A 26,366-nucleotide genomic window follows, 5' to 3' on the forward strand; every position below is an offset into this window, starting at 1 on the left:
CAAATCAAAACCACAGTGAGATACTGCTTCACACTGACTAGGATGGCTAGACTCAAAAAGTCAGACTTTTTAAAAAAAAGTCAGATAATAACAAGTGTTGGCAAGAATGTGGAAAAATTGGAACTCATACTTTGATAGTGGGAATGGTGTAGCTGCTGTGAAAACAGTTGGTGGTTCCTCAAAAGTTAAACATTGAATTACCATATCACCCAGCAATTCCACTCCTAGGTATATACCCAAGAGAGCTCAAAACATGTCCACACAAATACTTGTACACAAATGTTCATAGCAGCATTATTCATAATAGCCAAAAAGTGGAAACAACTCAAATATCCATCAACTGAGGAATGGATAAGCAAATTGTGGTATATCCAGACAATAGAATATTATTTAGCTATAAAAAAGGAATGAAGTTCTGATTTACGCTATAATATAGATGAACCTTGAAAACATTATGCTAAGTGATAGAAGCCAAACTCAAAAGGCCATGTATTGTAGGATTCCATTTATATCAAATGTCCATAATGGACAAATCCACAGAGATAGAACCTAGTCTGGTGGCTGCTGGGGTCAACGGTAGGGGGGAATGAGGAGTGGCTGCTTAACGGGTATAGAGTTTCTTTTCGGGATAATGAAAAAGTTCTGGAATTAGATGATGGTGATGTTTGCACAACCTCTTGAGTATACTAAAAGCCACTGAATTGTACACTTTAAAATGCTTAAAATGTTGAATTTTATGTTAAGTGAATTTTGCCTCAATTAAAAAAAAATGGATTGAAGCTTTGAAGAGACAGCAGCACACCTGGGTAATTGTCCCTGGTTCAGTATCCTAAGTGTTTCTTGGGAAGTAAAGGTCGTGAAATCATTTTGAAGTGTCAACAACTAGGCATTCTCAAATGCTTGTGCTGGGGTCCTGACAGCTTTGACTCAAGCTGAGAGTTAATTGTGTGAGGTGTGCGACTCAGCTGAGCTCATCCATCTTGAGTGAGATGATGCTGCTGTTCCCAGGGGAGGGTGGGCCAGAGGCCAGGATGAGTGAAGGAAGTAAATTATATTAAAAATTTAAAAGTTAATACCTTAGAGACAGGCACCTCCACACCCTAAGGATTCCTGGTATAAGGGGGAACGTTTATCGATCCTGACTGACTCTATTCATAGAAGACTCGCCCTAAACTGTTCGGGGAAAATTGAGAACAAGAGAGTGCTCCAGAGGGATAAGTTTGGGAGGGTCAGGGTGGAGGGGGTCCAGATGGGGACGCGTGTGTGTAACCTGATAATTGCTTCGCGCCATAGCAATTCGCGCCATAAAATGTTAACTGTTTAAATGTTTTAAATTAGCCAATCATGTAAGACCGCGCCAACCTTTTCCCACTTTATGCTTCCGAATCCTATAAAAGAGCTTGCCCTTTAAGGTTCGGGGTCGACTCCTCTGTCTCCTGCGAGAGATACGTGTCGGCCCGGAGCTCCGCTTAATAAAGCCTCTTGCATTTGCATCAAGCTCGGTCTTCTGTGTCTGTGGGTCCGCGCCTTCCCGAGGCTGGAGTTGGGATTCCCTTTTTTGGGATCCTACATGAGCTTACTGTTGTTGACAGGTAGTCACCATTTGTGTTCATTAGAAGAGAAGCTGGCAGTGCCATACGCATTACTAACATGCTGAAAAGGATGGTCAGGGCCTTGCAGCCAACCCTGAGGCTTCTGGAAGTGGGGACTTGTTAGTGGCAGGGCATTCTTAATGAGGATCTCTCCTTTGCACCTCTTAACATCCTCATTAGTAAGGCGCCTAAGCAAGCAACAACAGGGTTTAACGATCATTTGTGTTCTGGGACTGCGAGGGTGAGCTCAAATGTCTGCTTTAAGTGCAAAGAACCTCTTAAATCACTGACCATTATTCCCATTTTTCTTTGTATTTGGACAATGCAGCCATGGCAGTTTAATCAGAAGACAGTGTCACAGCACTTAAAGTAAATGACAGGCTTTCATCCACATGTGCTAATCAGCACCAGGCAGTTTATGACTGCAACATCCTGCTTTATTGTTAATTACCCGATTTTATTAACCTTCAGACGCTTGAGTTGTTTTTAAAGATTTGCCCATGGCAATTAACTGCAGCAATTTATCTGTAATATTGCATGCATTTGGCTTGAATATGCAATGAGGATCCCCATTTCAAAGCAGCAGCCGTGAACTCCTACAATCTATGATGAAACAATAGAAGGATTCAAGACACACGCTGCTAATTTTCCAAGGCCTCTTGCTGGTTTATAAATTTTATGATTCCAAAGAATCTTAATGACCCAGCCTAGAGAAAGTGCTCAAAACATACTTTAAATAGCTTCATTCACCTCAAGGAGGATCAAACTCTTTAGATAGAGTTAATTTTTAATATTATTTGATGTGATATGTTTACAAGGGAAAGCTTTAACCTAAAGGTTTCTTTAACTTTGCTAGAATTAGCATCTCTAAGAGTGTTTCTGCTTAGCAGCCTGTGGCATCCAAGGGTCTCTATTGCCCAGAGATGCTCAGGAAGTATACTTTTAGGAATTCTTTTCTATTTGTCTTTCAGGCACTGACAATAGATTTCTCTTTCCAAAGATTCTCTAAATTGATGGTTTTTTTAATCAAAATTCATAGTAATTTTAAAAAGCCACCCTCTATTTCAGTTGGTAGCACCACTGCTTCCTCAGGGACCCAAGCTAGACACCTGGAAGTCATCCTCTCCCTACCTGTCCACCCAGCCAATCAACTCTTACACTGCCCACTTCTCCAGTCTTGCTCTGGCTGCTCTGGATCAGGCCCCCTCTGTGGATTATTTCAGCAGGCTCTCAAGTCGTTTCCCAGCCTCAGGTTCATCCCCTTTGAATCTACCTCCCTCCCCCATCACATCTCTAGCTACTTTGAAATGAGCTAAATGCAAATCTTACCTGGGCATTCCATTGCTTGACATCCTTTAATAGCTCCTCATGACTTAGGACAGACTCAAGTTCCTTAAAATGGCATCCAGTGCCCTCCAAGACCTGGCCCTTTTTCCTCTCTAGCCCATCACCCACCACTTCCTGGCTCTTGGGAACTCTGGGCTGATGTAGAGAATGACAGTCTCTCTGCTTTTCCATTCTCTCTGCCATTTTGTCCTTTCTGCACAGAATACCTTCTCCATTCTATACTGCATGTATACTGCATTCCTACTAATTAAAAAACAAACAAAACTCTATAAACATACAAGCATATTCAAATGTACTGGCATGTGTCATCTGTTTCCAAAGTATCAGTTTTAATGGCTACCCAACAATCAGTTATATGGACTTACCATAATTTAACCATTTCCCTCGTGATGGACATTTAGATTATTTCCAATTTTTACTATAATATAAACTTTTCAATTAATATTCTTATATCAAATCTTTATTCCCATCTCTAGCAATTTCCTTAGAAATAATTGTATTAGTGGAAATACTAGATTAAAAAATAAGAAGTTGTGTAAAACACTCATTACATTTTGCCAAATTGATGTAAACTTTCTGAAGAGCAGTTTACAATCCCCAGAGCATATGAAAATGTCTCACCGTACCCTCATCAGCACTGGTTATTATCTTTTTTAAAAATTGTAGCTAATTTGAAAAGATTTAACTATTTATGAGGCTTAACATATTTTTTTCTCATACAATTATTAGCCATTTATATTTCCCCTGTGAATTTTCTTCTAAGTTCTTTGCCCGTTTCCTTTTGAGACGTTCCTATTTTTCTTCATTTGTAAGTAAGTTCTCTTATGTGGTAAGAATTAGCTGGGGTATTATAATTAAGAATTTTACAGCTACTTTCATAAACTGAATGATTAATACTTTTCTTCTTGTTCTGTCTTCATTCTTCTTAGAGTTTGGTATCAACATTATGAGTATTTCATAAATCAATTGGGAAGCTTTCTATCTTTTCTTATGATCAAGAAGTATATATGCTATGAATCCTATCTGTTTTATGAAAGTTTGAAGGAATTCAGTTTTAAATTAACTTTTACTTAGTTTCTTTTAATATTATCAGTCTACTCATGTTTTCTTTTTTTTTTTTTTTTTTAGATTTTTATTTATTTTATTTTTCCCCCCAAAGCCCAGTAGATAGTTGTATGTCATAGCTGCACATTCTTCTAGTTGCTGTATGTGGGACGCGGCCTCAGCATGACCAGAGAAGCGGTGTGTCGGTGCGCAGCCGGGATCCGAACCCGGGCCGCCAGCAGCAGAGCGCACGCACTTAACCACTAAGCCACGGGGCCGGCCCTACTCATGTTTTCTTGATCATTTGTAATTTCCTAGATAATCATCCATTTCATCCAGACTTTGAATATATTAGCTTTTAGCATATAGCATTGATTTACTCAGTTTAAAATCTTCTTTTTATCTATCCTGATGTCTCTTTATTAGTCTTTTTTTTGTGTGTGTGTGAGGAAGATCAGCCCTGAGCTAACATCCGTGCTAATCCTCCTCTTTTTGCTGAGGAAGACCGGCTCTGAGCTAACATCTATTGCCAATCCTCCTCCTTTTTTTTTAGATAGTTGTATGTCATAGTTGCACATCCTTCTAGTTGCTGTATGTGGGACGCGGCCTTAGCATGGCCAGAGAAGCAGTGCATCGGTGAGTGTCCAGGATCCGAACCCGGGCCGCCAGTAGCTGAGCGTGCGCACCTAACTGCTAAGCTGTGGGGCCAGCCCTCTTTATTAGCCTTGATTTGATTTATTTATATTTTCCCTTTGTTGCTTTATCAGATGTCAGATTATTATATTAATTTTTAAAAAAACATTCAGCTCTTTGATTTATTCAACTCAATTGTTTTATTATTTTCAAACTCTCTTAGTTTGTCTTTATTATTTTCTTTTTTTGTGTTCCATATATTTATTTTGTTGTTCTTTTCCTAACTTCTTGAAATGATGTCTTTTTAAACAAAGGAAAATACTTAAACCTATAAAATTTCCTGAGTACAGATTTGACTTTATCCTATACACTTAATAAAGTTTCCACTTTCAATATTTTGTAAATAGTCTAATTTTGCTATTTTTTTTCTTTGATTAAATAATAATGAGCTTTTAAAAATGATTTGGGGTGTCTTCTATAACATATGTTACTAATGTAATTTTATTGCATTGTGGTACAGGAACTTGGTCTACGCAATGGGAAAATACACTGATTTTCTGTGTGGCCTAGTATATGACTAATTTTAATGGCTCATATTCTCACAATCTTAACAGCTTAGTTGAACAGATTTTAGCATAGGCCTTTTTATTTGTGGGAGGCAGATTCTCAAGTGAAAGTACTCTTTTCTCTGGAATTCATCCTCTCTTCTCAAGTCCGTTGATGGTAGTCTCATTCCACCCTTTATTATCTCTCATGTGCACAGTTCAATAAACTCAGAATTGGTGTCACAGCCTCTAGTCTCTGCTACTCCATTCCTCCATAATGCCACTAAAATACCCATCTCCTGTTTAAAAGGTTTTAATGCTTCCCCTCTGCTTATGGAATTTAGGTCATACATTTTCTTAATGTATTCACAGCTCATCACAGTCTCTCCCCATCTATCTTTCCAGACTCATCCCTCCAGCGCACCTGTGTTCCCGCCTCCACCGCCCCTGTCTCCACGCTCCAGCTGCACTGAGCTACAAGCCGTTTCCTGAATTCCATGACATTCTTACCTTTACTTTTTGATGTAATCTTTCCAGTTGTCATTATTTCCCCCTCCACATGATTGTCCTTTACACCCCAAATTTAGACCAGTGTCTACAGCAGATCTTCTAATGTTTCTGAAACTTTACTCCCCTATCAAGTCAGATCTGCAGAGAGCTCCGTGCTTGGACTACACTTTAAGAGGACTCATGTACCTGATAGAAGTGCCTCCCCAGACTAGTTTAGAATGTGAGCTCCAGGAGAAGACAGCCTTAGCGTTTACTAAGAGCCAGTGTGAGAAATGGTCATAAGAAGAATGCTCGAACTGCATTTGAAGGCACCAAAGTTCCTTTTACAAAACTTACATGGTAACTCTCCCTTGGAGTACAACGTGTGGAAAATCTGTAGTTATTGATAGCCTGGTGTGCTGTCAATTAAAAAATTAAACATACATAATCCACGATGTCTCTCTTGTTTTGGCTACTGAAAAGCTCAGGATGCTATTTCCTTCTGTCTAGCTTTTATGATGTGTCAGTTAGCTCTGTGACTTAAACGGTTCAAGTCTCAGTTTCTTCATCTATAAAATGAAGGTAACCAACACCTACTTTGTAGAGTGGTGGGTGAGAAGCCAAGCATGGTGTCTGGCACATTCATTCAACAAATATGTACTGACTGACTTCCGAGAGACTGAATATGAAAATGTATAATGGCCAGGGGTCAGCCTGGTGGTAAAGTGGTTAAGTTCACGCACTCGGCTTCAGCGGCCCAGGGTTTGCAGGTTCGGGCGCAGACCTACGCACCACTCATCAAGCCATGCTGTGGCGGCATCCCACATATAAAGTGGAGGAAGACTGGCACAGATGATAGCTCAGGGCCAACCTTCCTCACCAAAAAAAAAGAGGAAGATTGGCAATAGGTGTTAGAGCTCAGGGCCAATCTTCCTCACCAAAAAAAAAAATAAATAAAAACAATACAATGGCCAGACCACACATAAAAATAGAACTCTGGGGCCGGCCCATAGCTTAGCGGTTAAGTGCGTGCGCTCCGCTGCTGGCGGCCCGGGTTCGGATCCCGGGTGCCCACCGATGCGCCGCTTCTCCGGCCATGCTGGGGCCTCGTCCCACATACAGCGACTGGAAGGCTGTGCAGCTATGACATACAACTATCTGCTGGGGCTTTGGGGGAAAAAAATAAATAAACTACACTGGTCTTTTCATTTAAAAAAAAAAAAAAATATAGAACTCTGACCCACAACCTGCCCAGGAAACCACCCCCTTTATTTACAATTAACAACCCAGGAAGCCAGGCTGCTCTAAGTCAGACTTAGAGCAATCAGACTGCTCTCTCTAGAAACAATCCAAAAAGTTAAACAATAACTTCTGTAACAATTGGCCCCAAATGGCTAGGACTTGATTACTGATAACTAATTTTTGTCCCTGCTTCCAACTTAGGACCAACCAGAGAAAGCCAAATATACACCCCTGACCAATCACACAGGATGCCCCACTTCTAGCTAGCCCACCTCCAGCTTCCCCACGCCAACAGCCTCCAATCAGAGCATACCTGAAGTCTTCCTTTTTTCCACTATGGAGCTTTCTCACTCCTCTGCCTGCCTTTGAGTCTCTGCCAAAACACAAGTGATGGTGGCTGCCTCCTTGTTATAGCAAACACTGAATAAATAGCCTTTGTTTGTTCTTATTTGGTTGGTCTCTGTTTATTTCTACAGTTTCATGTATAAGATACTGTGCTTAGTGCTGGGGGTATAGTGATGAACATGGTCCCTCCTTCCTGGAGCTCACTTTCTAAAAGGAAAGGCAGAGATCAATAAGTCAACAAATACACAGATGAAGGCAGGCAGAGCATGGTGCATGCCATGAAGGAAATCAAGATAGTGATGAGATGGCGAGTACCTGGGTGTCAGAGGTGGTCTGCCTAAGATAGTGCAGTTAGAGATGGCTGTTCTGTGTACGAGAAATCTGAGCTGAGACAGGAAGGGTGAGACTGAGCTAGCCACATACAGAGGGAGCAAAGAGTCTTCTAGGCATAAGGAACAGAGAACAGCCCAGCCTCAAGGTGGAACACCACTTGGCAGGTTCTAGGAGGCCAGTGAAGCTGCAGCGTGGAGGGCAAAGAAAGTGGAATGAGAGGTAAATAAACAGTAGTTATGGCTGATAGTTATTGCTTTGCTCTAACAACCTCCTGTTGCCTTAGTGGTTGTATTACACCTGGGCCTTATATTATAAGCAGTTTCAAACACTTTGGAAGTGGCCATTATATAAAGAAAAAAGTGAAATGTCATTAATTAGAAATAATTTTAATAGCTAACATTTATTGAGAGCTTACTATATGTTTGATATGACTTAAACATTTAATTCTCCCAATAATCCTTTATAGTAAATACTATGATTACTTACTTTTTACAGATGAGGAAGTGAGACACAGAGAGTTTAATAAACTTGCCAAAATTGACACAGGGACTACGTTGAAGAGCAGGATTTGAATCAGGCAGTCTGACTCCAAAGCCAGCACTCTTAGCCACCACCCAATGCGGCCTCTTCGAGTTACGTGGCTATTGTCACTCAGTTATTTGACCACACTCATGGGCCCTCCTGAGTTTATAACAGTTACTGCACTTGTTGGTAGCAGGACATATGTCTGGAATCCATAATCTATAATCTATTATCAGGGAATCACCTATCTTCAAATTCTATTTATTATTCAAGAATAGGGTCTAATGGAGCATGAGAAAAATTTCCCTCACAAGAAAAATAAAGAATTGTAATTAATTAACATTTTAATAATCATTCTCAATTTTGCAGAACTTATCTATTATTAAATATTTATCCGTAATTTATTACACAGATGTTTATGTGGGTCAGAGTATGCCCAGCTTGAGAATAGTTACAGGTTTGCTCTCCTGGGGAAATCAACAATTTGTGCTAAGCAGACACAATGAAGACTGATTTTATTATTTAAATAAATTTCGTCAGAGAAAGTAAGCAGGCAACATAGTCTGAGGACTGGTAAAGATCTTTTTTTAATTCCTCGTTTTGCAGGTGGAGTTCTGTTTCAGTGTGTAACCTCTGATTGCCCCAAGCCTACCCACATCACAGCACACAGGCTGCCACTTACATTCCCATCGTGGTTCGGGCAAGAGAGAGGCTTTCCCGCAGCCACTGCGGTGACCGTCTCGAGGATGGAGGACTCCTCAACGTTGCTGCCTGGAGTTCGCTGCAGCACATCCATCAGGTTCGTGATGAAGAAGTTGTTCTGGAGCGCGGCCACCCCCTTCTCGGGCAGGATGGAGGTCTGGCGGCACACTGGGCAGGAGAGGGTTAAACTGTGGGCGGGAATGTAGTTCTGCAGGCACCTGTTGCAGAAGCAGAAGCAGGAGGGCTGTCAGCACAGTGGGGTTCACAGAGCAGAGCCGCCACCTCTCAAAGGTACCACATATGTTCTCAGCGACTACATCGGCTACTTTGCAGAGACTCCCTTCATAGCCTCCTTTACTAGGAAAATATATTTCAGAAATCAAGAGGTAACCTGTACTCACATAAGCCCTGTCAACTGATCAGGCAAATGATTATGTTCAAGAAAAGCAATAATGTCATTGACTTTTGGTAGTGTTTTCTAGAGTCTTGCCCCACAAAGTTTCGTCTACCAATGAGCAGCACCAGCCTTACTGGGGAGCTTGGAAGAAATGCCGAATCTCAGGTCCCGCTCCAGGCCTAATGAATCAGATCCCCTGGCAAGTTGTATACACATTAAAGGCTGAGAAGCATTGGTCTAGAATATCTAGCATGGTGTTCAAGAATTTGTGGACTTTTACGATTGGGAGAAACATATCAAACTTTTTTGTTAGCATTGAAACTCTTTTTACATACAATATCATAAACAGATCTCAGATGTTAAAAAACACATCAAAGTGGTCAAGTTTTGTTTGAAGCGGAATAGGACACCCAGAGTGTCACTGACATGATCTTTTCTGGCCTCTCCTCAACGAGCATCAATGTAATTCATTTGATTAGTGAAATGTATCACTAATAATGACTAACATATATACCGCTCACTCAATTCAAAGTACTTCCAATAACGCTATGAGGTAGGTACTCTTGTGATCACCTGTAGACATACAGGGAAGCACAGGCAGAGAAAGCTTAAGTTACTTGCACAAGGGACTTAAGTGGTCAGGGGCAGAGCAGGAATTCAAACCAAGGTAATTTGGTACCAGACTCTAACCTCTAAATAACTACACTATACAATGTTTCCCAGTTTCTCAGCCAAACAGAATTTGAAAACCTCTGATTTTGCCCCATTTCCCTTACTTTGCAGATGAGGAAACTGACGTCAAGGAGGTTAAATGACCTTCCCTATGTCACAGAAGTAAATAGGGCTGAATCAATACCAGAAATGAAACAGCTCTTGCTAATGTCACTAACGACATCTAAACCCAATAGACATTTTTCAATTCCATCTTACTAGACTTCTCAGAAGCCTTCATCAAATTTTACCGATGCCTGCTCCCCCTCCTTTTTTGAAACTTTATCTTCCCTGGGCTCATGACACCACACTCACCTGGCTCTCCTTCTGTCTGCTCTGTCTTTCCTACTGAGACAACACAGTTTGGAGTTAATCAAGGCTGCATCGTAAGCCCTCATCTCTCCTTGGGATATTCTATTCATGTGCGTGACTATAAACATAACACCTTCACATTTGTATTTCTTCCCACAGATATCTCCTCTGAGCCCCATATCTGTGCAGTGACTGCTTTCTTCACATCTCCTCTTAGATGTCTCACAGGTCCTAAGACTCACATGTCCAAAACTAAACCCACGATCTTCTCCCAAACTGTGTCCTGAACAGCACCTCCATTCATTCATCTAAGCAAACAAGAAACTAGGAGTCATTCTTAAAACAATAATTCCCTTGCTGTCCTTCATTTTCTGCATCCAACCCATCACCAAAGCCTGGAAATTCCTGAATATCTTTCCAGTCTCTCCAGTTCTCTTCTTCTGCATTACACCACCCTTTCTTAGATTTCTGCATTAGCTTTACCTGGTATACTGTCACCCACTCTTGTACCCATCTAACCCTTCTCCATATTGCAACCAGAGTGACCTTCTTAAAACTCAAAACTAACCATTTAAATCTCCTTCCTCTCACATCTAAGATGAAAACCTTTCTATGGCTTCCGTGGCTCTTACAACAAAGACAAGAATCCATGTATGGTAATATGGGTAATGCACCTATATGATCTGGCACCTACACATTTTCTGTCCCTTCCCCTCATTTGCTGCACACCAGCTACACTGGACTTATTTAAATTCTTCCAAAGTGTCTTTAATTAATTTTTACTCATCCTTGGTATTTCTGCTTAATCATCACTTCTACAGGGAAGCCTTCCTTGATTAGAGCAAATGCCCCTATTATGTGGTTGCCTGTGTATTTCTGATATGTAGCACTTGTCACTGGTTTAATTTCACACTAATCTGAGTGATTAGGTAGTTAATGACTGGCTCCTCCACTAGGCTGCAAGCTGCATGAGCCCAGGGACTGTGTCTGGTTTGACTCTCCTTCCAAACCCCATTGATGGCATTTTGGAAGATGTGACAGTACGAGAGTGACCATGAGAAGATGTTCACTGAGCAGCTGGTGTGCATGCCCAGCAGAAGCTGAGGGTAAGGGATCCCAGGGCTCACTTTCCTGACAGTGAGAAAACCATGAAGTTTTGTCTCTACATAAACAAAATTTCCCCATTTTAAGGAAAGTCACCAGCACCTTCAAAAGGAAATTCAATGCACACAATGCTAAAACAATGTTAACACATAGCATTCCGTACGGACTTGCTGTGTAGGATCTTGAAAATCTCCACCACTAGCTGTTGGAAGGAGAACGGAAGTGGGATGGGCTAGACCTAACAGAGAGGGCGGGGGGAGGACCCAGGGCAGCCCAGAAGTGTTGCTTCTCACTTGTCAGAGCAAGGAAAAGAGAACCAAACAACGGACTGACCGGGCACTGAACACTGGGGAGTGGGGCAGCTCTGCGGAGCTCAAACCGAGTGGTTCTCGGCGTTGTATATAGAGTGCCAGGCTATGTCGACTGCTGCAAATCAAATAATGATCTTACATGGGAGCCCAGGGACACGTGGACGTTAGCTGGTATGCCCAGTGAGTGAGGAGGAAAAATCACTCTCCATGTAGCCATTTTGGATTATGAATTACAAAGTACTTAAGCCGAAGTATAAAATGAATAAAGTAAAAAGTATTGGTGCCCTATATGCCACCATTAAAACAAACAGAAACTCTACACACACACACACACACACACAAACCCTACAACAACTGAAAACAAAGAAAGCAAAACAAAAAACCACAACTACCAGGAACAAATCCACCTTCGCCCTCCATCCATCAACACCAAGGATGTGGTTATTCTGTTGCAGTTGAGACCTTCCAAAGTAAATCAACTCAAAGCAAGTTCAATCAGACAACAAATGTATGTTAAATTGGATGGTAAATGTAATTAGCATTGATTTGAAGCCATTGGAAATACCAATTTTCTCTTCTATGACAGGAAGCAAAGCATTTTAATTATGTGTATTAAATAATAATAGAAAATACATTCAACAGAATGCTGTAAAACATAATTACCATATTTGTTTTAAGGAAAACATATAACCTTACTAGGAAAATACTTAAATTAGGCCACAGATAAACTAATTATTAACAACCTTTTTATGCTTAATTGCTGCTGACGCGGTAAGTTAAACAAGGGGGTAAATGTGTATTCTGATAACCGATAAACTCAACATAAAAAACTACTCAAGAAAGATAAATAAGAAAGTATATTTTCATATATATAGCAAATTACATATTAAGGTAATTTATAATTATTTTATATATAGATACAGTATTTTTTCTTCATCTGAAACATCACAATGTTCAAATGTGCCAGTCGTATGTGTCTTCTGAAGTATCTTTGGAAGGAAGCGCTCTCCTTTTAACTAACTCCTCATACACACAGGTATTTTACCTGATTTTTTTTTGACATGGGAGGAAATGATATATTTTTAATTGGCCCTAATCAAAGATCCTCTGTGAGGGGACTGTGGCTGGCAACAATTGTTTCACTAAGAACAAAAGGAAAATTTTAAAAATTTTTAAATTTTAAAATATTTAATGCTCCATCTCCTGTGGAAATGAATCAGTAGCTACTGGATTGCTTTCTCCCACTTATAATTATTTGAAACAAAGTAAGGTATTGGCAACTCATGATTATGTTTCTAGCTGTCTATCAGAAGCACAAAAGATTTATTGTCTCCCATAGGTAACTGTAGAATTCTGGAAAGAACCCTGTGGTAGGTTATAGGAGGTCAGTCTGTGAAACTCCCTCTCCGAGCACAGAGGAGGCTTACCTCTCGCAGAAAGTGTGCAGACAGGGGAGAACCTTGGGATTCTTGTACCGTTCCAGGCATATACTGCAAATCAGAAACTGCTTGTCGATCTGGCGCACCACAGGACTTGGGATGTTGGTGGCTTCACTGGCCATCCTAGACCACTGACATGGGAGGCGGACTGTCTTTGACGCTGCACGCTGCTGCTGTCAGACAGAAAAACCAAGATGGAAAAATATATAATAATCTGTAAGTGCAAATCAATCATTGGCTCATTCACTATCGGCATTGTGTTATTAATACGGTAGAATTCCATGTCAGTGACCTCAAAATGACCATAACCAACCCTCATCGCTGTGAGCTGCCTGTTTGTTTTGTAAATCAATAAAATAATCACATGTTTGCCATGCCAACAAAACAAATTAGAAGAAGGTGTGTTGTACAAAGAGGTATGCTTGCTGGGTTTCAAAGCAGTAGCAGCTGATGGGATAAATACTTATATAGGTACGCCTGTTCACGCCTTCAGCCATGACTATATCTGAATATATATTTACAGTATTATTAAAATATAGTCTTATTATAGTCTATATTAAATAGTCTTATTCAGATAGAGTATGTTTTCCCAACTATTTTACTTAAGGGGGATCAAAATATGTCACTTTGACATAAGGATTATTTTGTGCAGAAGGCAATTGAGAAACAGCAGACAGGGGAGGAGCTCTCTGCCCTCTTCCATCTGCCTAAAAGCAGGGCATAAATTTCCCGTTTGCAAAGGTGCCTCACTCTCCCATACCAGGAAGAGGAGAAGACTCTCAATCACCGGGGGGTGAGTCTGCATAAACCTTGCTAAACAACCCTTATCTCTCATGCATTTCCTGGTCCTTTTCCCACAGTTTACTGCCCCTTGGAGTTCAAACTCCTTTTTCCTTTGTCCAGTCACTTCTCCACAATTTGTCATCCTTTGTTAAAATAGTATGTAAGCTCCCAGGTCTAACTGCCTCTTCGTGTTTTCACTTCTTATCCGTGAAATCTCCATGCATGTAAAATTAAAAATATGATATCAATAAAGTTCAATAAAATATGATATATATTTTATCTGGAAAAATAAAATATCAATAAAGTTTTCACACCTTTTTCTCCTGATAATCTGTCTTTTGTCGGTTTAATTCACAGGCTTCAGTTACAGAACTTAAACGTGTAGGGGAAAGGTTTTTCCTCTGCTACATACTGTTAATATTTTTTAATTAGGAACTTTGTATGTGGTCCACAGTGTTTTCCTCAGAACTAAAGATTCGTAGATTTCATACTAAAATGTATTTTCCATGGAGCAGGGACAAAGGCTAGAGGGAGTCCCTATTATTTTAAGAAATGTCTGTTGGTATTCATACGTGGGCATTGGACGTGAAGTGAATTAATTCAGGGGAGGTTTCAAAATGTGAAGGATCATGCCAGAAAAGGAGAATTAGAAGGGGGGGCAACACAGAAGAAAGTGGAGGGCCTATGACAGAATAAAGGAGGGAAAAGTTATAACATACAGCTCAGCTCATTCACCACTTTAAAGAATTTCTGGCTTCCATGCCAAAGGGGTAAACCAAGGCTGAGCTAAAATTCACTTCCTAATTTTCTAAATATTTGCAAAGGTGTCCACAGCCCTCCAATTCCCAGTAGATAAACTCTTTGTAAAAAAAACTAGTTAATCTTCAATATGACCCTAGGTGGTATTCTCATTCTATAGATTTTTAAAAACAGAAGCTCAGTTAAGAAGTTAGCCAGGGGGCTGGCCGGGTGGCGTGCTGGTTAAGTTTGTGCGTTCTGCTTTGGCGACACAGGCTTCGCAGGTTCGGATCCCGGGCTCGGACTGACGCACTGTTTGTCAAGCCATGCTGTGGCGGTGTCCCATATACAGTAGAGGAAGATGGCCCAGGGCCAATCTTCCTCAGCAAAAAGAGGATTGGCAATGGATGTTAGCTCAGGGCTAATCTTCCTCACAAACACACACACACACACACACACACACACACACACACAAGAAGTTATCCAGAATGCAAAAACCCATGGCCTTTTCACTCCTTAAACCCCCACACCTCCCTTGACCTTGTGTTTCAGGAAGGCTGTGCTATGGAAACTTGGTTTATACATAACATTTTAACTTGGCCTGGGACCTGTGTGTGAAGCTGGGAAATACACCATATTTACAGAATTAACAATTCTACACTTTCTAAAGGAAACACTCTTTTCCAAATATAAATGATAGTTCTTTCTCCCCACCAAATCACCAAATTTTTTAAAAGTATGTCAACTTTTATTAAGAAAATGCTATTTAGACATATTTGAGTACAGTTACATACATGACGCACCCATTTTCCAACTCTATACCTTCTAGATAAGTTCATTAAAGAGCATGATTAATAAACAGAACCTTGTGAAAGCACCTGCTATACAAGGGTGTCACGTTCAAACAGAACTCACTGCTTTAGTTCAACAGCGTGGGTGTGACTTATCTAATTAGCCAGCATTGTCTGCTAGACTGTCAGAGTGTCTCCCTCAAGAACTAGAGTAGAGAATGATATTCATTGATTGGATTAAATGTAGCTCATCTCTCAGGAGCTCAAAATGTTGGTACATCCTCCACTTTTTTTTAACCACATCCCTATGACATCAGAACAGGGAAAGAATGGCTTTGTCTGTCTTTATCTTAAGGAAACCAAAGCTGAGGGTTTAAATGACTTGCCCAAGGTCAACCAGTAAAATCAGTGAGTCAGAAAACTCAGATTTCAAGTTTTCTGTCTTATCTGATAAGTCAATGATACCTAATCCTGCACAAGTTTAATACTTTACTGGTGTGTGTGTGTGTGGGTGTGTGACATAAAATTGATAGAGTGCTCACTTCAGCAGCAGTAAAACTGAAATGGTACAGAAGATGGGCACGGCTCCTGAGCAAGGATGACATGCAAATTCGTGAAGTGCTCCTTATGTAAAAATAAACTATACTGAACTTTTCAGTTAAAATAATTTTTTTAATAGCTTTTGAAATTTTTCAGATTATCCTTTGAAATAATCGGTCATGCTGAGTATTGAAAAAAGCAGAGAGAAAACATCATATTGGATTTTGCTTTTTTTAACCTTAAGAATTTTGGATTTGGGGCAAGGAAAAAGCATTTGTTTTAATCAAATGACATATGTTGACTAAATGAAATTTCCTGAGCCAACATTTTTATTCTCCAAAGCTGAAATAAAAACATTTCATTGCAATTTTCATTCTAATTTTACGACATAATTTTATGTAGTGGGTGAAAGTAAGTCTTTGTTAGTATTGTTAATTTAAATGGTAAATTAAATTTACTCATTAACACTAATTTAAAATCATGACAATATTACAGATTTGTCACAAGCGACCTGTTGAAGCCATCTGGATTTTCAGGACTCCCAGAATCAACACAAAAGGTTTCCAACCCCAAAAGATCCCCAAATTGAGACTTTGCCAGGATAACGATCATTCCCGGAATATAACTGGATATCCACAATAGAAAGACAATTTAACTACTCCTAAAGGGATAATGTGCTTAGAAAAATGGATGTACAGAATGTGCTAATAAGCACTGTGGGAAACCTTCTACCAGTCTGAATATGCCTTGAGGAATATACACAGAATATATGACAGCCTTTAATCAAAGTGTTTGGGCACTACCACAGTGTCTGGTCTCTTTCATTAGAAAAGCAATAAAATACTTATCTAGAGTCTCGGCTGGTCTCCTTTCCCCATCTTGGTTTCTGAAGTGTCAAAAATCCTTCTCACTCAAACAACCAGCAGAAATAAGTGTACGATAGATAATAAAGGATATCAGAATATAGAATTATTCTTCTGGTGATCAGCAAAACTAATTTCCAGAGAGACGCAAGTGAAAACATGCCTGGGGAACTTTGTCTCTGAAGGAGCCCAAAAGCTTTTGCATGTAGGAACTAGCACCAGACACATTGATGAAAGGCCAATAGAAAGGAAATGATAGAGAAGCCAAGGCAGGAAGAGCCATTTTAAAACTACGTAAACAGCCAACATGAGTGTAATATTGACATTAACCCGCTATGAGAGCTCTTATGTGGGGAGACTAGCTGAAGTTTCTTGTGGGTGGAAAACCAACAGCAATACTGCTTACAGAGAGGGGTTCTCTCCCCTTCTCCCTCTATCGAGCTCTCTGCTCAACATCACCTTCTCAATCTGACCATTTTGTTTAAAACTGAAACTTGCCCCCAGTTCTCTAGCACTTGTTACCCTCTGTCCTTGCTCTATTTTTCTCCATAGCACTGGTCACTTTCCAATATAGTATGTAATAATATAACCTCCATATCCGAGGTTCCACATCCGCAAATTCAACCAACCTCGGATGGAAAGGCTTACGATGGCTGCCGTCTGTATGTTCTGAACATGTACAGACCTTTTTTGTTGTCATTATTCCCCAAACAATGGAGTATAACAACTACTTACATAGCATTTACATTGTATTACGTATTATAAGTAATCTAGAGATGATTTAAAGTGAACAGGAGGATATGCATAGGCTATAAGCAAATACAATGCAATTTTATATAAGAGACTTGAGCATCCGTGGATTTTAGTATCCTTGGGGATCCTGGAACCAATCCCCCCCAGATAAGGAGGAAGGACTGTATATTTGTTGCATATTGTCTCCTTTCCCAACCCGCTAGCATGTAAGATTCATGAGGGCAGAGATTTTTGTCTGATGGCTCACTGCAGTAGTCCCAGCACCTAGAACTGTGACTGGTACGTAGCAGACATTCATTATTATTTTTTTTTAATAAACTGAACGAATGCAGTGTAACATGGGAATGGACTCAGGCCCAGTAGCAGAAAAGAGCTGTATTTGCTGAATTACATGATGAAGAGCATGGTCATTATCAGGCTTGTGAATGTTTTCACTTGACATCAGCCATTACTTGCCTCCCCATGTGACAGTCTAATGCTTAGCAACATAAGCCATCATCCAGAGGGGAGATATTTAGTGACATACTTTAACACACTCACAAATGCAGGAAAAGAAACTGAGAACTACTGAGGACACACATGCACGGAAGTAAAAAGTCTAAGAAGGTTAACACATAAATTCCTTATTAGTGGGAGCTTGCCAATTAAACACAGCTTGTTGTGGGTAAAAACAATGCAACAGTCAAATAAAATCCTTGGGCACAGAAAAGTCCTGTCCCAGCATTTCTTTCCTCACGTCATCTCTGATATTTTTCCAGGCTCACTGTCTCAAATCTCCTAAAACTGGGTGGAAATTATGACCAAATGGGAATGAAGAACTTGATAGGAGGAGATGAAATGAGAGAAAAATGCCTGCGTCCACAATTCTAAAGTTAAGGCCATATTTCCCACCCCAAATTATAACATTTAGGTCAGAAAACTATCCAAACTCTTAATTGCTGACACCAGCGTGAGGAAGAGAAGGAAGTGAGGATGGAAGGGAAAAGCCAGACTGGAAGCACTCTTCTTGAGAAGGGGAGAGAGCTGGTGAAAACTTGTCTGGCTGGACTAGAAAACATGGGTGGGAATCACGTCAAGATTCCTTTGGAAAATCAAATTTTAACATGTGATTTGTGGGTAAGAGGTAGCATATTTGATTACACATCCTAAAAGCATAGATTCCATTTCTAAGTTTATGGCATTCCTGGGTTACTACTTCTCTTTGTTTCCATTTACTGAATTTACTTATTAATATGGTTACATTTTTTATTGTTCTTGGGCCAATGACAATGGTGTGGACATGCTAAAATCAGCTTCCCAAGAAGTTAAAAATCTTCTGGTCCATTTATAGAAAAGAAATCTTGAACCATTAGGATTATCTATAACTCACAATATGCTACCTTTTACCTGCCAGGACAGGTGGTTCCTGGAGCTCAACGCACAGGTTAAAACATGATTAAAGAAACAAGGTATTTTTAATTTTTAAAATTTATGAGCATATTATCATTCATCTGCAACTGAATTTGCATTGTTACTGAGGACTCAACTGAAAGAAAGTAAAGAGGACAATCTTCAGTGAAATTAAAACAGGTTGACCTATTTTCAGTTAAATCAAGCTGCTATCCCAAATGGGCCATTTTGTAAATTAGAAGGCCAGATGCAATATCTTTCCTGACAGTTTATGGTTGAGTTTGTGTGAGAGTGCGTGTGTTTGAGTGTGCGGTGGCGGGGCGGAGGTGCGGGGCATACATGAGACTATCCACTTTAACTTCTGTCTTCAGGCAAGGATGTGCCCAAGCTTTCCAAGGGTTATCCTTATTTCCAGGGTCAGATGTATGGCAGCTTCCATAGATTGCTGGGTTTTACCATATGGAAGTTGATTTTTAAGCCAAACCCCCAACTTGTATTTATGATATTTAGGCCTATTTCCCCGACCTCTTTCCTTAGTATAAATAACTGCCATTGCCCTCTTCCTAAAAGTCCTCACCTTTTGCAGTCAATTCTTAAGATTTGCTTTGGTTTTTCTAAGTTCCTGAAGGCTGGGTCTGTGTGATGGGGTGTTAAGTGGTCAGGCTAATTGACATTCATCTTACAGCACCCTGGGACAGTCAAGATGAGTGGGGTCTCCTCTCCCCACATCCATCATCCTGCCAAGTCTCCTCCCTTGCTTTCCTTGGGGACTACACAAAGAGGCTGAATATTCTGGGACCACAAAAAAGGCAGAGGGCAGCCAGGGCCCTAAGCTCTGGGAGTTGGGCGACGTTAGCAAGAAGGTGGAAGAGAATTTATTCTACATCAGAACTTCAAAAGACGCGGGCCTATGTAACAGCAAACCCCTTTCAGTCACTGGTGGATAGGAAGCATATTATTTAATTCCATTGTGGATGAGAATAAATGTTTACTTAAAGTAACATGTTTTCAAGAAGAATAAAAAAAAAAAAAGTACTTAATGGAGGAATGGAAACGATTGGGAATATGAAGGCAGAGGAGGGTAAAGCAGAAGAAGGTAGGAAGACTAGCACTCAAAAAGCAGTAATAAATGTTGCCTTCAATGATGCTATTTGAATAACTATACTGGGCTCATTTTCCCCTCAGTAGCTGGTCTAATTTAAGCCTCCAAATTCTAGGAGGAAACCTGATCTGTTAAATTCAGACAACCTATACAATAATAATATTCAGAGAACCGTAATAGCCAACTCCACTATAGACCACAAATTCTACTCTTACACTAAAATCCTTATATAAGTAATCAAGAGGCACAGATGCATCACAGATATTTTTTTTAAAAAGCAACTACAGGTGAATGGAAATTATAATTTTGCCAGAATTAGAAGTAATTCAGCCACGGTTTTGAAAGAAAAAAAAATTATGATAGCAAATGATTTGGTAGCAAGTTTTTTAATGTTTGAAAGTATTTCTCTTCTGTACATTTCACTAATACATACACATGTTTGGTTAAAGTCTTAGTTTTATGGGAGAGATAATGAAAAAAAAAGCACAAGGGAGTCTTAAAAATTAAGCTTAAATTTTTAAAAATTGCTATATATTTAGAATTTTTTTCTACTTAATAAAGATAGATAAAAGAAACTCATACATTTGGAGAAATTAATCTCTAAAGATATCCAAATGAAGGACATTTTCATTTCTTAGTAAGACAAAGAATGAGTATTTTTACTTTATTTCACAAGCAACAAAATCATCTAAGCTTTTGTTATCATATAAATTAAAAAAATTAAGTCATCTCAGGATTATAATATTAACTATGGTGAAAAATGTGTATAGATTTTATTCTCCATTTTTAAAACATGTGGGTTATATATGCTGCATTCTTATTTCTCGAAACAGCACATTCTATCAGAGAACATTTTTACATTCAGCCGGGTCTTAACCTTTCAGTACAAATTGCTTGTGTCTTTCTAGGAGAAAATGGGAAAGAAATACTTAGAGGTTTGAGAAAGGCCACTACTCAGATCTCTGCAGCAGAAAGCTGCTTTCTCATAGCACAGCACACATGAAACTTCTCATTGTGTGTTTGCTTGGGAGGGGCGTGCATTATTTAACATGACACTGGGGTAGGAACAGTGCTACCAAAGCACCTGCTGAGAAATAATGAAAGGCACCCGAAAATAGGTTCACACCAGAATCCTAATATTTAAGAAATCAGTTTAAGAATCTGGGCAAACAAATGGCTCTCCTTACATATTCTAATTAACAACAAAAAAAAACCTCTAATAATTTATTCATGAGGAATAAAACTGTCCTAATATGATCTAAGCCAGAGAAACAAACCAACAATTTTTAAAATGCCTCCTTCTGACTCTAGATCTGTTCTTTAAAACTATGACATTGAAACCATCTTTTCTTAAGACAACTATCACTTTACCTTTTGGTTCAGAAATCCACTTACTAACATTCAATTCTTAGTTTAAAATAAATAGCCTTCCTACTTGCTCTCCTATCCCCCAAAATAAGGAATAGTGACAGGGTGGGGCATACTTGTAGCAAAAGCTCTCTGATACAAAAATAATACCCACTGTTTCAGGAAGCAAACCTAAGGTCCAACCCAAGGATTTCTTTTTTTCTGTGTAATGCTACCATTGAACTCCACCCAGCTTTGAGTCTACTTCAAAGGCAGGGAAAAAATGTCAGAAAAAAACCCCCAAATTATCTCCTGCATATTTGCTGATCATCAATGGCATTCAGAATTCAGGGGGTCGAGTCATGCATTATGAATGAATGGGTTTCCAATGGTAACTGGGAACCTTGGCACTTAACCCCAGGGTTCTCTAACAGAGGATGGGGTGGGGGAAGGGTTGAATTGCACATTTTCCTCCGCCCTGAGATATGGAGGAAGGGATCCTGCAAATTAAATACTTCATCCCCATCTTTGTACCCAACAGAGAGATGCAGGGGAAAAAAATTTCCTGTTTAAAATAAGCCGAGATACATATTATAAAAATGTCATCAGATCACATTAGGAACTTAATATGAAAATCTTGCATGACTTTCTCCCTATTCTTGTTAATTTGATGCCTTTGTTTAAGCAAATAGTGGGTCTCCCTCTATCTTATAGTTACAGAGCATACAGCATCACTATGGGGGTTGGGGGCTGGGGGGAAGCCAGAACAGAGACAGTATGAGAAATTAGTTATCCACCTGGCATAATACTAAGCAATCCGAACATTTAGGACCTACCCATTTCTGCAGACAGACTAATAAACGAGGCAAAGAATTAAACCCTCCCAAGCCTATCGCTGCAGCTCCGCGACGATCCAAAAGAACAACGCACATTTCAGCTAACATCTCAAGTGTGGAAGCACCATGCAAAGAGACTGGTTAAAATTCCCTACCATGCAGTGCAGCCATCATCAGAAGCCCAGCATATCTTCTGCTCTATGTAGTGATGTGCCAGTTCATGAACAGAACAGAGGAAGAGAAAAATGGAGGAAAGGAGAGAAGGCTCAGGAAAGTCGGCAGGAATGTTTCTGGGTCATTAACAAGTGGGAGACCCCCTTCGGTATTCAAACCCATCAATCTTTATCTCACAGGACATCTTTTTCTCACTCAGCGTCTGTTGAAAAGACTGCAGCAAACCAAGCAAGGGATTATGGGATAGGGATGCAGTAGCGAGCTGCAATGAGATTCGTGGGTGGCTTGCTTTCCCCTCTGAGTCAGCAGTCAGCTGTTTCCATGCTCTCGTGCTGGGCTGCTGAGGTCCCTCACCAGAATGTGACTGCACGATTAACCGAGGGAGAGGCAACCTATGCCCGTCTCCTGGTGCAACGCAGCCGGGACAGGAACCGTGTTAGAAATCGGAAAGAGGATGTGTTGATAAGCAAAAGGGGGATGCAGTGAGAATAGATTCTAGAAAGAAAACTAGGCATACGGTACCTCAATTTGAAAAGTGCAAATTTAGAGGAGCGTTTGGGTGAATGTGAGAGCACACACTTAACTTCCTTGAGTTAGAGAAAAAGATGATCTGTTTTCTTAGACTTTTCAAATAGCTTGAAACACAAATGCAAATTTTTAAAAATGCAATGCAGCCCAGTTCAACAAGCCTCTACTACCTTTTCCCCTCTTGGTATTTACCCAGAGAAGGGTCTATAAAACACAGCTCCTCAAAGTCAAATAATGCAAATGACGTTTCTCTGCTTTTTGTGGTTCTAATCATTCAGAGAAAAATCATAGAGTACATTTATTTGATTCAGGGGGTGAACAGAACCTGATGTTTTTCTGATGATGCAAAAGTTTTCAGCTAAATGTTGAGAAACGACAAACTTTACATATATACATAACTTGATTTCCTATCAAGTCATTAAACTTATTTTTAAAAGCTTTTAATAACATACTAATGATCAGCAAGTAGCCATATAAAAATGATTAGATCCTCCTATTACGAATAATAATTCAGAATAAAAAAACTTACATGTCAGAATGGAATTCACAATCATTCCCTTTTCTACAGCAATGGAGGCAGGGAACCATATTGCATTCTATTCCTACGTTAGTTACTTGTTTAAAAGTGGACACTAATAATTTTTATTTAAATCCTAAAACTGTGAATTTTCATATTTGATTACATTAATATTCATCACATCCCTTCCACGCAGTCAGGCACTGCACTGAGCCCTGTGAAGGGGCCCTTAGCTCTGGAGAGCAGTGATTACCTTTGGCGGAGGTAGGAGCGAGAAGGTCATAGAGAATCCAGTGAAAGAGAAAGTCATAGAGAATCCAGTGAAATCGACAGACACGGGATGCCAATTTTAGCATGCTATTCCAGGCGGTATACAGTTCTCAAAAGCCCAGGTTAAGCCCCTGCTTTAGAAGTTTTCTGTTTTTTAACGGCTTTATTGAGATGTAATTCACATGCCATACAATTCACCCATTTAAAATGTACAATTCAATAGCTTTTAACTTTTTCACAGATCTGGGCAACCACCACCACAGTCAACTTTAGAACATTTTCATCGTCTCAAAAAGAAACGCTGTGCCCTTTAGCTATCACCCCCTACCTCCCCATCCTCCACAGTCCTAAGCAACCATTAATCAACTTTCTGTCTGTATAGATTTCCCTATTCTGATCTGTCACATGAATGGAATCATATAATATGTGGTCTTATGTGTCTGGCTTTTCTCGTTTAGCATAACGTCTTCAAGGTTTAGCCATGTTGTAGCATGGATCAGTATTTTATATTTTTTCATGGTTGAAAAATATTCCATTGTATGGATATAGCACATTTTGTTTATCCATCTGTCAGTTGATGGACAGGTGGGTTGTTTCCACTTTTTGGCTATTGTGAATAATGCCTCTATAAACATTCGTGTAGAGGTGTTTGTGTGGACACATGTTCTGTTTTAGAAGTTTGCAATTTAATAGGAACCAACTCCTGAAACTACAGGCAGGCTACCCCTACTCCATTTTACAATGTCCTCTTCCTAAGGCAGGCCATCACAAAGATGCCTGACTTGCTATGACAGAAGTCTCCTCTTCCCACTTGTGCTGCTGAGCAGATCCCATAGCCAAATTCATTGAATGCTGACCCCTCCCTTAGCACATCCTCTCTCCTGATCTCTCTCCTTCTCTTCCCCTCTCAACCCAAACTCGGGGGCATACAACTGGAGCAAGTGTCTGTTCTCAGAAGGTGATGGAGAAGTGGGAGAGATCCTTGGTCTTGTTGCTGGGCGTGCAGTCAGAGAAGGTTCCCCTACTCATTCAAGCATTCATTCCAATGAACCTTACTGAATGTCTAGTGTGTGCCAGGCGCTCAGTAGGCATTGAGGATACAGAGAAGAAAGTTACAGTTTCTCAGCCCTCAGGAAGGTCACAATCTAGGGTGGGAGATGGATTAGTAAGCAGGCAATTCCAACTCGGACTGATAAGTGCTTTGACTGCAAGAGGAAGTAGATGATCCGGGAACGCACAGGAGGGACATGCCAGGGCAGGGAGGAGTAGTGTGCATTTCAGCCCTGGAGCACAGCACAGGCAAAGGCTTGGAGGCAGGAGATGGCTCACAGGAATTGACAGCAGTAGTTCAGTGTGGCTGGAGCCTGGGGTAAGGTAGAGAAAATGGGGGGGTCATATGTGTTTCTGATCTTTTACCTGGAATTGGGAATACCTCTTCCTTGGAAACAGCATTACACAGAATAGTTGGGTTCCACATATCTCATCATTATAGCTTAACTACTGTATGCGTAGGTGGGTTTAGAGGGCTCAGCCAGGAATCCAACAAACATAACATTGCTTATTATAGGAAAATGCAGCCTTATTTTTAGTACATGTCTTGGCAAATGAACACAATTGTTTGTAAGTTGGGCCTTGGGTTACCATAGGATGTGTTAGCAGGCCACAGCATCTTCCCTTTGGCACCCCCTGGCAACAGGTAGGTGGTGGTGGCAGTGGCTGTTGGTATATAATGCTCAGTTTCTTTCTGAGTTGGAGTTTGCTTGTACTGAGACCTCAAGCAGCCAGACTGTGGGGCCAGAAGAGCAGAGAAGAGCCCCAGATACTTGGGATTGAGTCTGCTGCCCACCTTACTGACTTCTTGGAGCTGTGTCTTTTCCCTCCATTTGAATAGACATTGGAGAGTTAAATGTGATCAGTTTGACTGTGATGTACACTTGGGAAGTATACAGACAGCGCATATGCATAAGAACACAACATGTGGTAACTAAATTGGGTTTGGCAGGATCCTGGGAGAAAGAGATCTGAAATTTATTGCTCATGTATTACATGCCAGGCTCAATCCAAAGCCCTTTATATACAGCTGATCTATCTCTGATCAAGGAAATTTCTAGAAAGTAAACTCCTTAGGATGGCATACAGGGATATGGCAAATATTCATAGCATACATGAATATTTATGATCTGGCCTCTGCCATCACCATTTTTTCCCACTTTCTCTCCTCCTCAGTCATACTCGAGTTCCTAAGACATGCCACCATTGCTTTTTTAGCAATGACAAAAGTCCTTCTACAAATGAACGAGTGACATAACATGATGTAAAGGTAAATGTTCATCTCAGAATTGGAAAATAGTTGGATCAGAGACAATTAAGGAGAGGCAATTCTTCATATCTGATTGGTGATTTATAATTTAGGAAGCACCCACATAATATAAAGCAAAGCAAACCCAGAAACACAGAGCAGGTATTATTATTATTTTAGTGGAAACTGAGGTTCAGAAAGGTTACATGACCAGCCCAGGGTGCAGTAACCACTATGTAGTAGGGGTGAATCAGAGTTCAGGTCTTGTGACTGGCATAGTTCCTCTTTCAGTGTGCCACACTGCCCCTCAAGGATGGGCAAAGGCAGGAACAGTTATCAGGCAATTCCACAGTGGAACAAAGCCAGCT

At 40.2% G+C, this 26,366-nt stretch overlaps 1 protein-coding gene and 1 non-coding gene across 8 annotated transcripts in view; one reads left to right on the top strand and one right to left on the bottom strand.

The window, feature by feature from the left end:
* Window positions 1–26,366, bottom strand: part of TRIM2 (tripartite motif containing 2) — a 118,929-nt gene that overhangs the window by 46,345 nt on the left and 46,218 nt on the right. For 2 of the 7 annotated variants that reach the window (XM_004420926.3, XM_087437518.1), the window contains exons 2-3: window positions 13,057–13,241; window positions 8,775–9,012 (exon numbers count right to left, since the gene is read on the bottom strand). In XM_004420926.3, the coding sequence (XP_004420983.1) occupies window positions 8,775–9,012; window positions 13,057–13,190 (372 nt within the window). In that variant the 5' untranslated portion in view covers window positions 13,191–13,241. Of the gene's footprint in view, window positions 1–2,921; window positions 3,151–8,774; window positions 9,013–13,056; window positions 13,242–14,165; window positions 14,518–19,502; window positions 20,471–22,365; window positions 22,581–26,366 lie in introns of those variants that run through there. The other 5 variants (XM_087437514.1, XM_014780222.2, XM_087437516.1 and 2 more) reach the window with 5 other exon arrangements.
* LOC147915815 (U6 spliceosomal RNA) lies at window positions 15,911–16,013 on the top strand. Its single transcript, XR_015553861.1, has one exon. It is a non-coding gene; the product is annotated as a U6 spliceosomal RNA (small nuclear RNA).

This window comes from Ceratotherium simum, chromosome 12, assembly GCF_057802395.1.
Source record: "Ceratotherium simum simum isolate JZ-2026a chromosome 12, ASM5780239v1, whole genome shotgun sequence".
Lineage (NCBI taxonomy): Eukaryota > Metazoa > Chordata > Mammalia > Perissodactyla > Rhinocerotidae > Ceratotherium > Ceratotherium simum.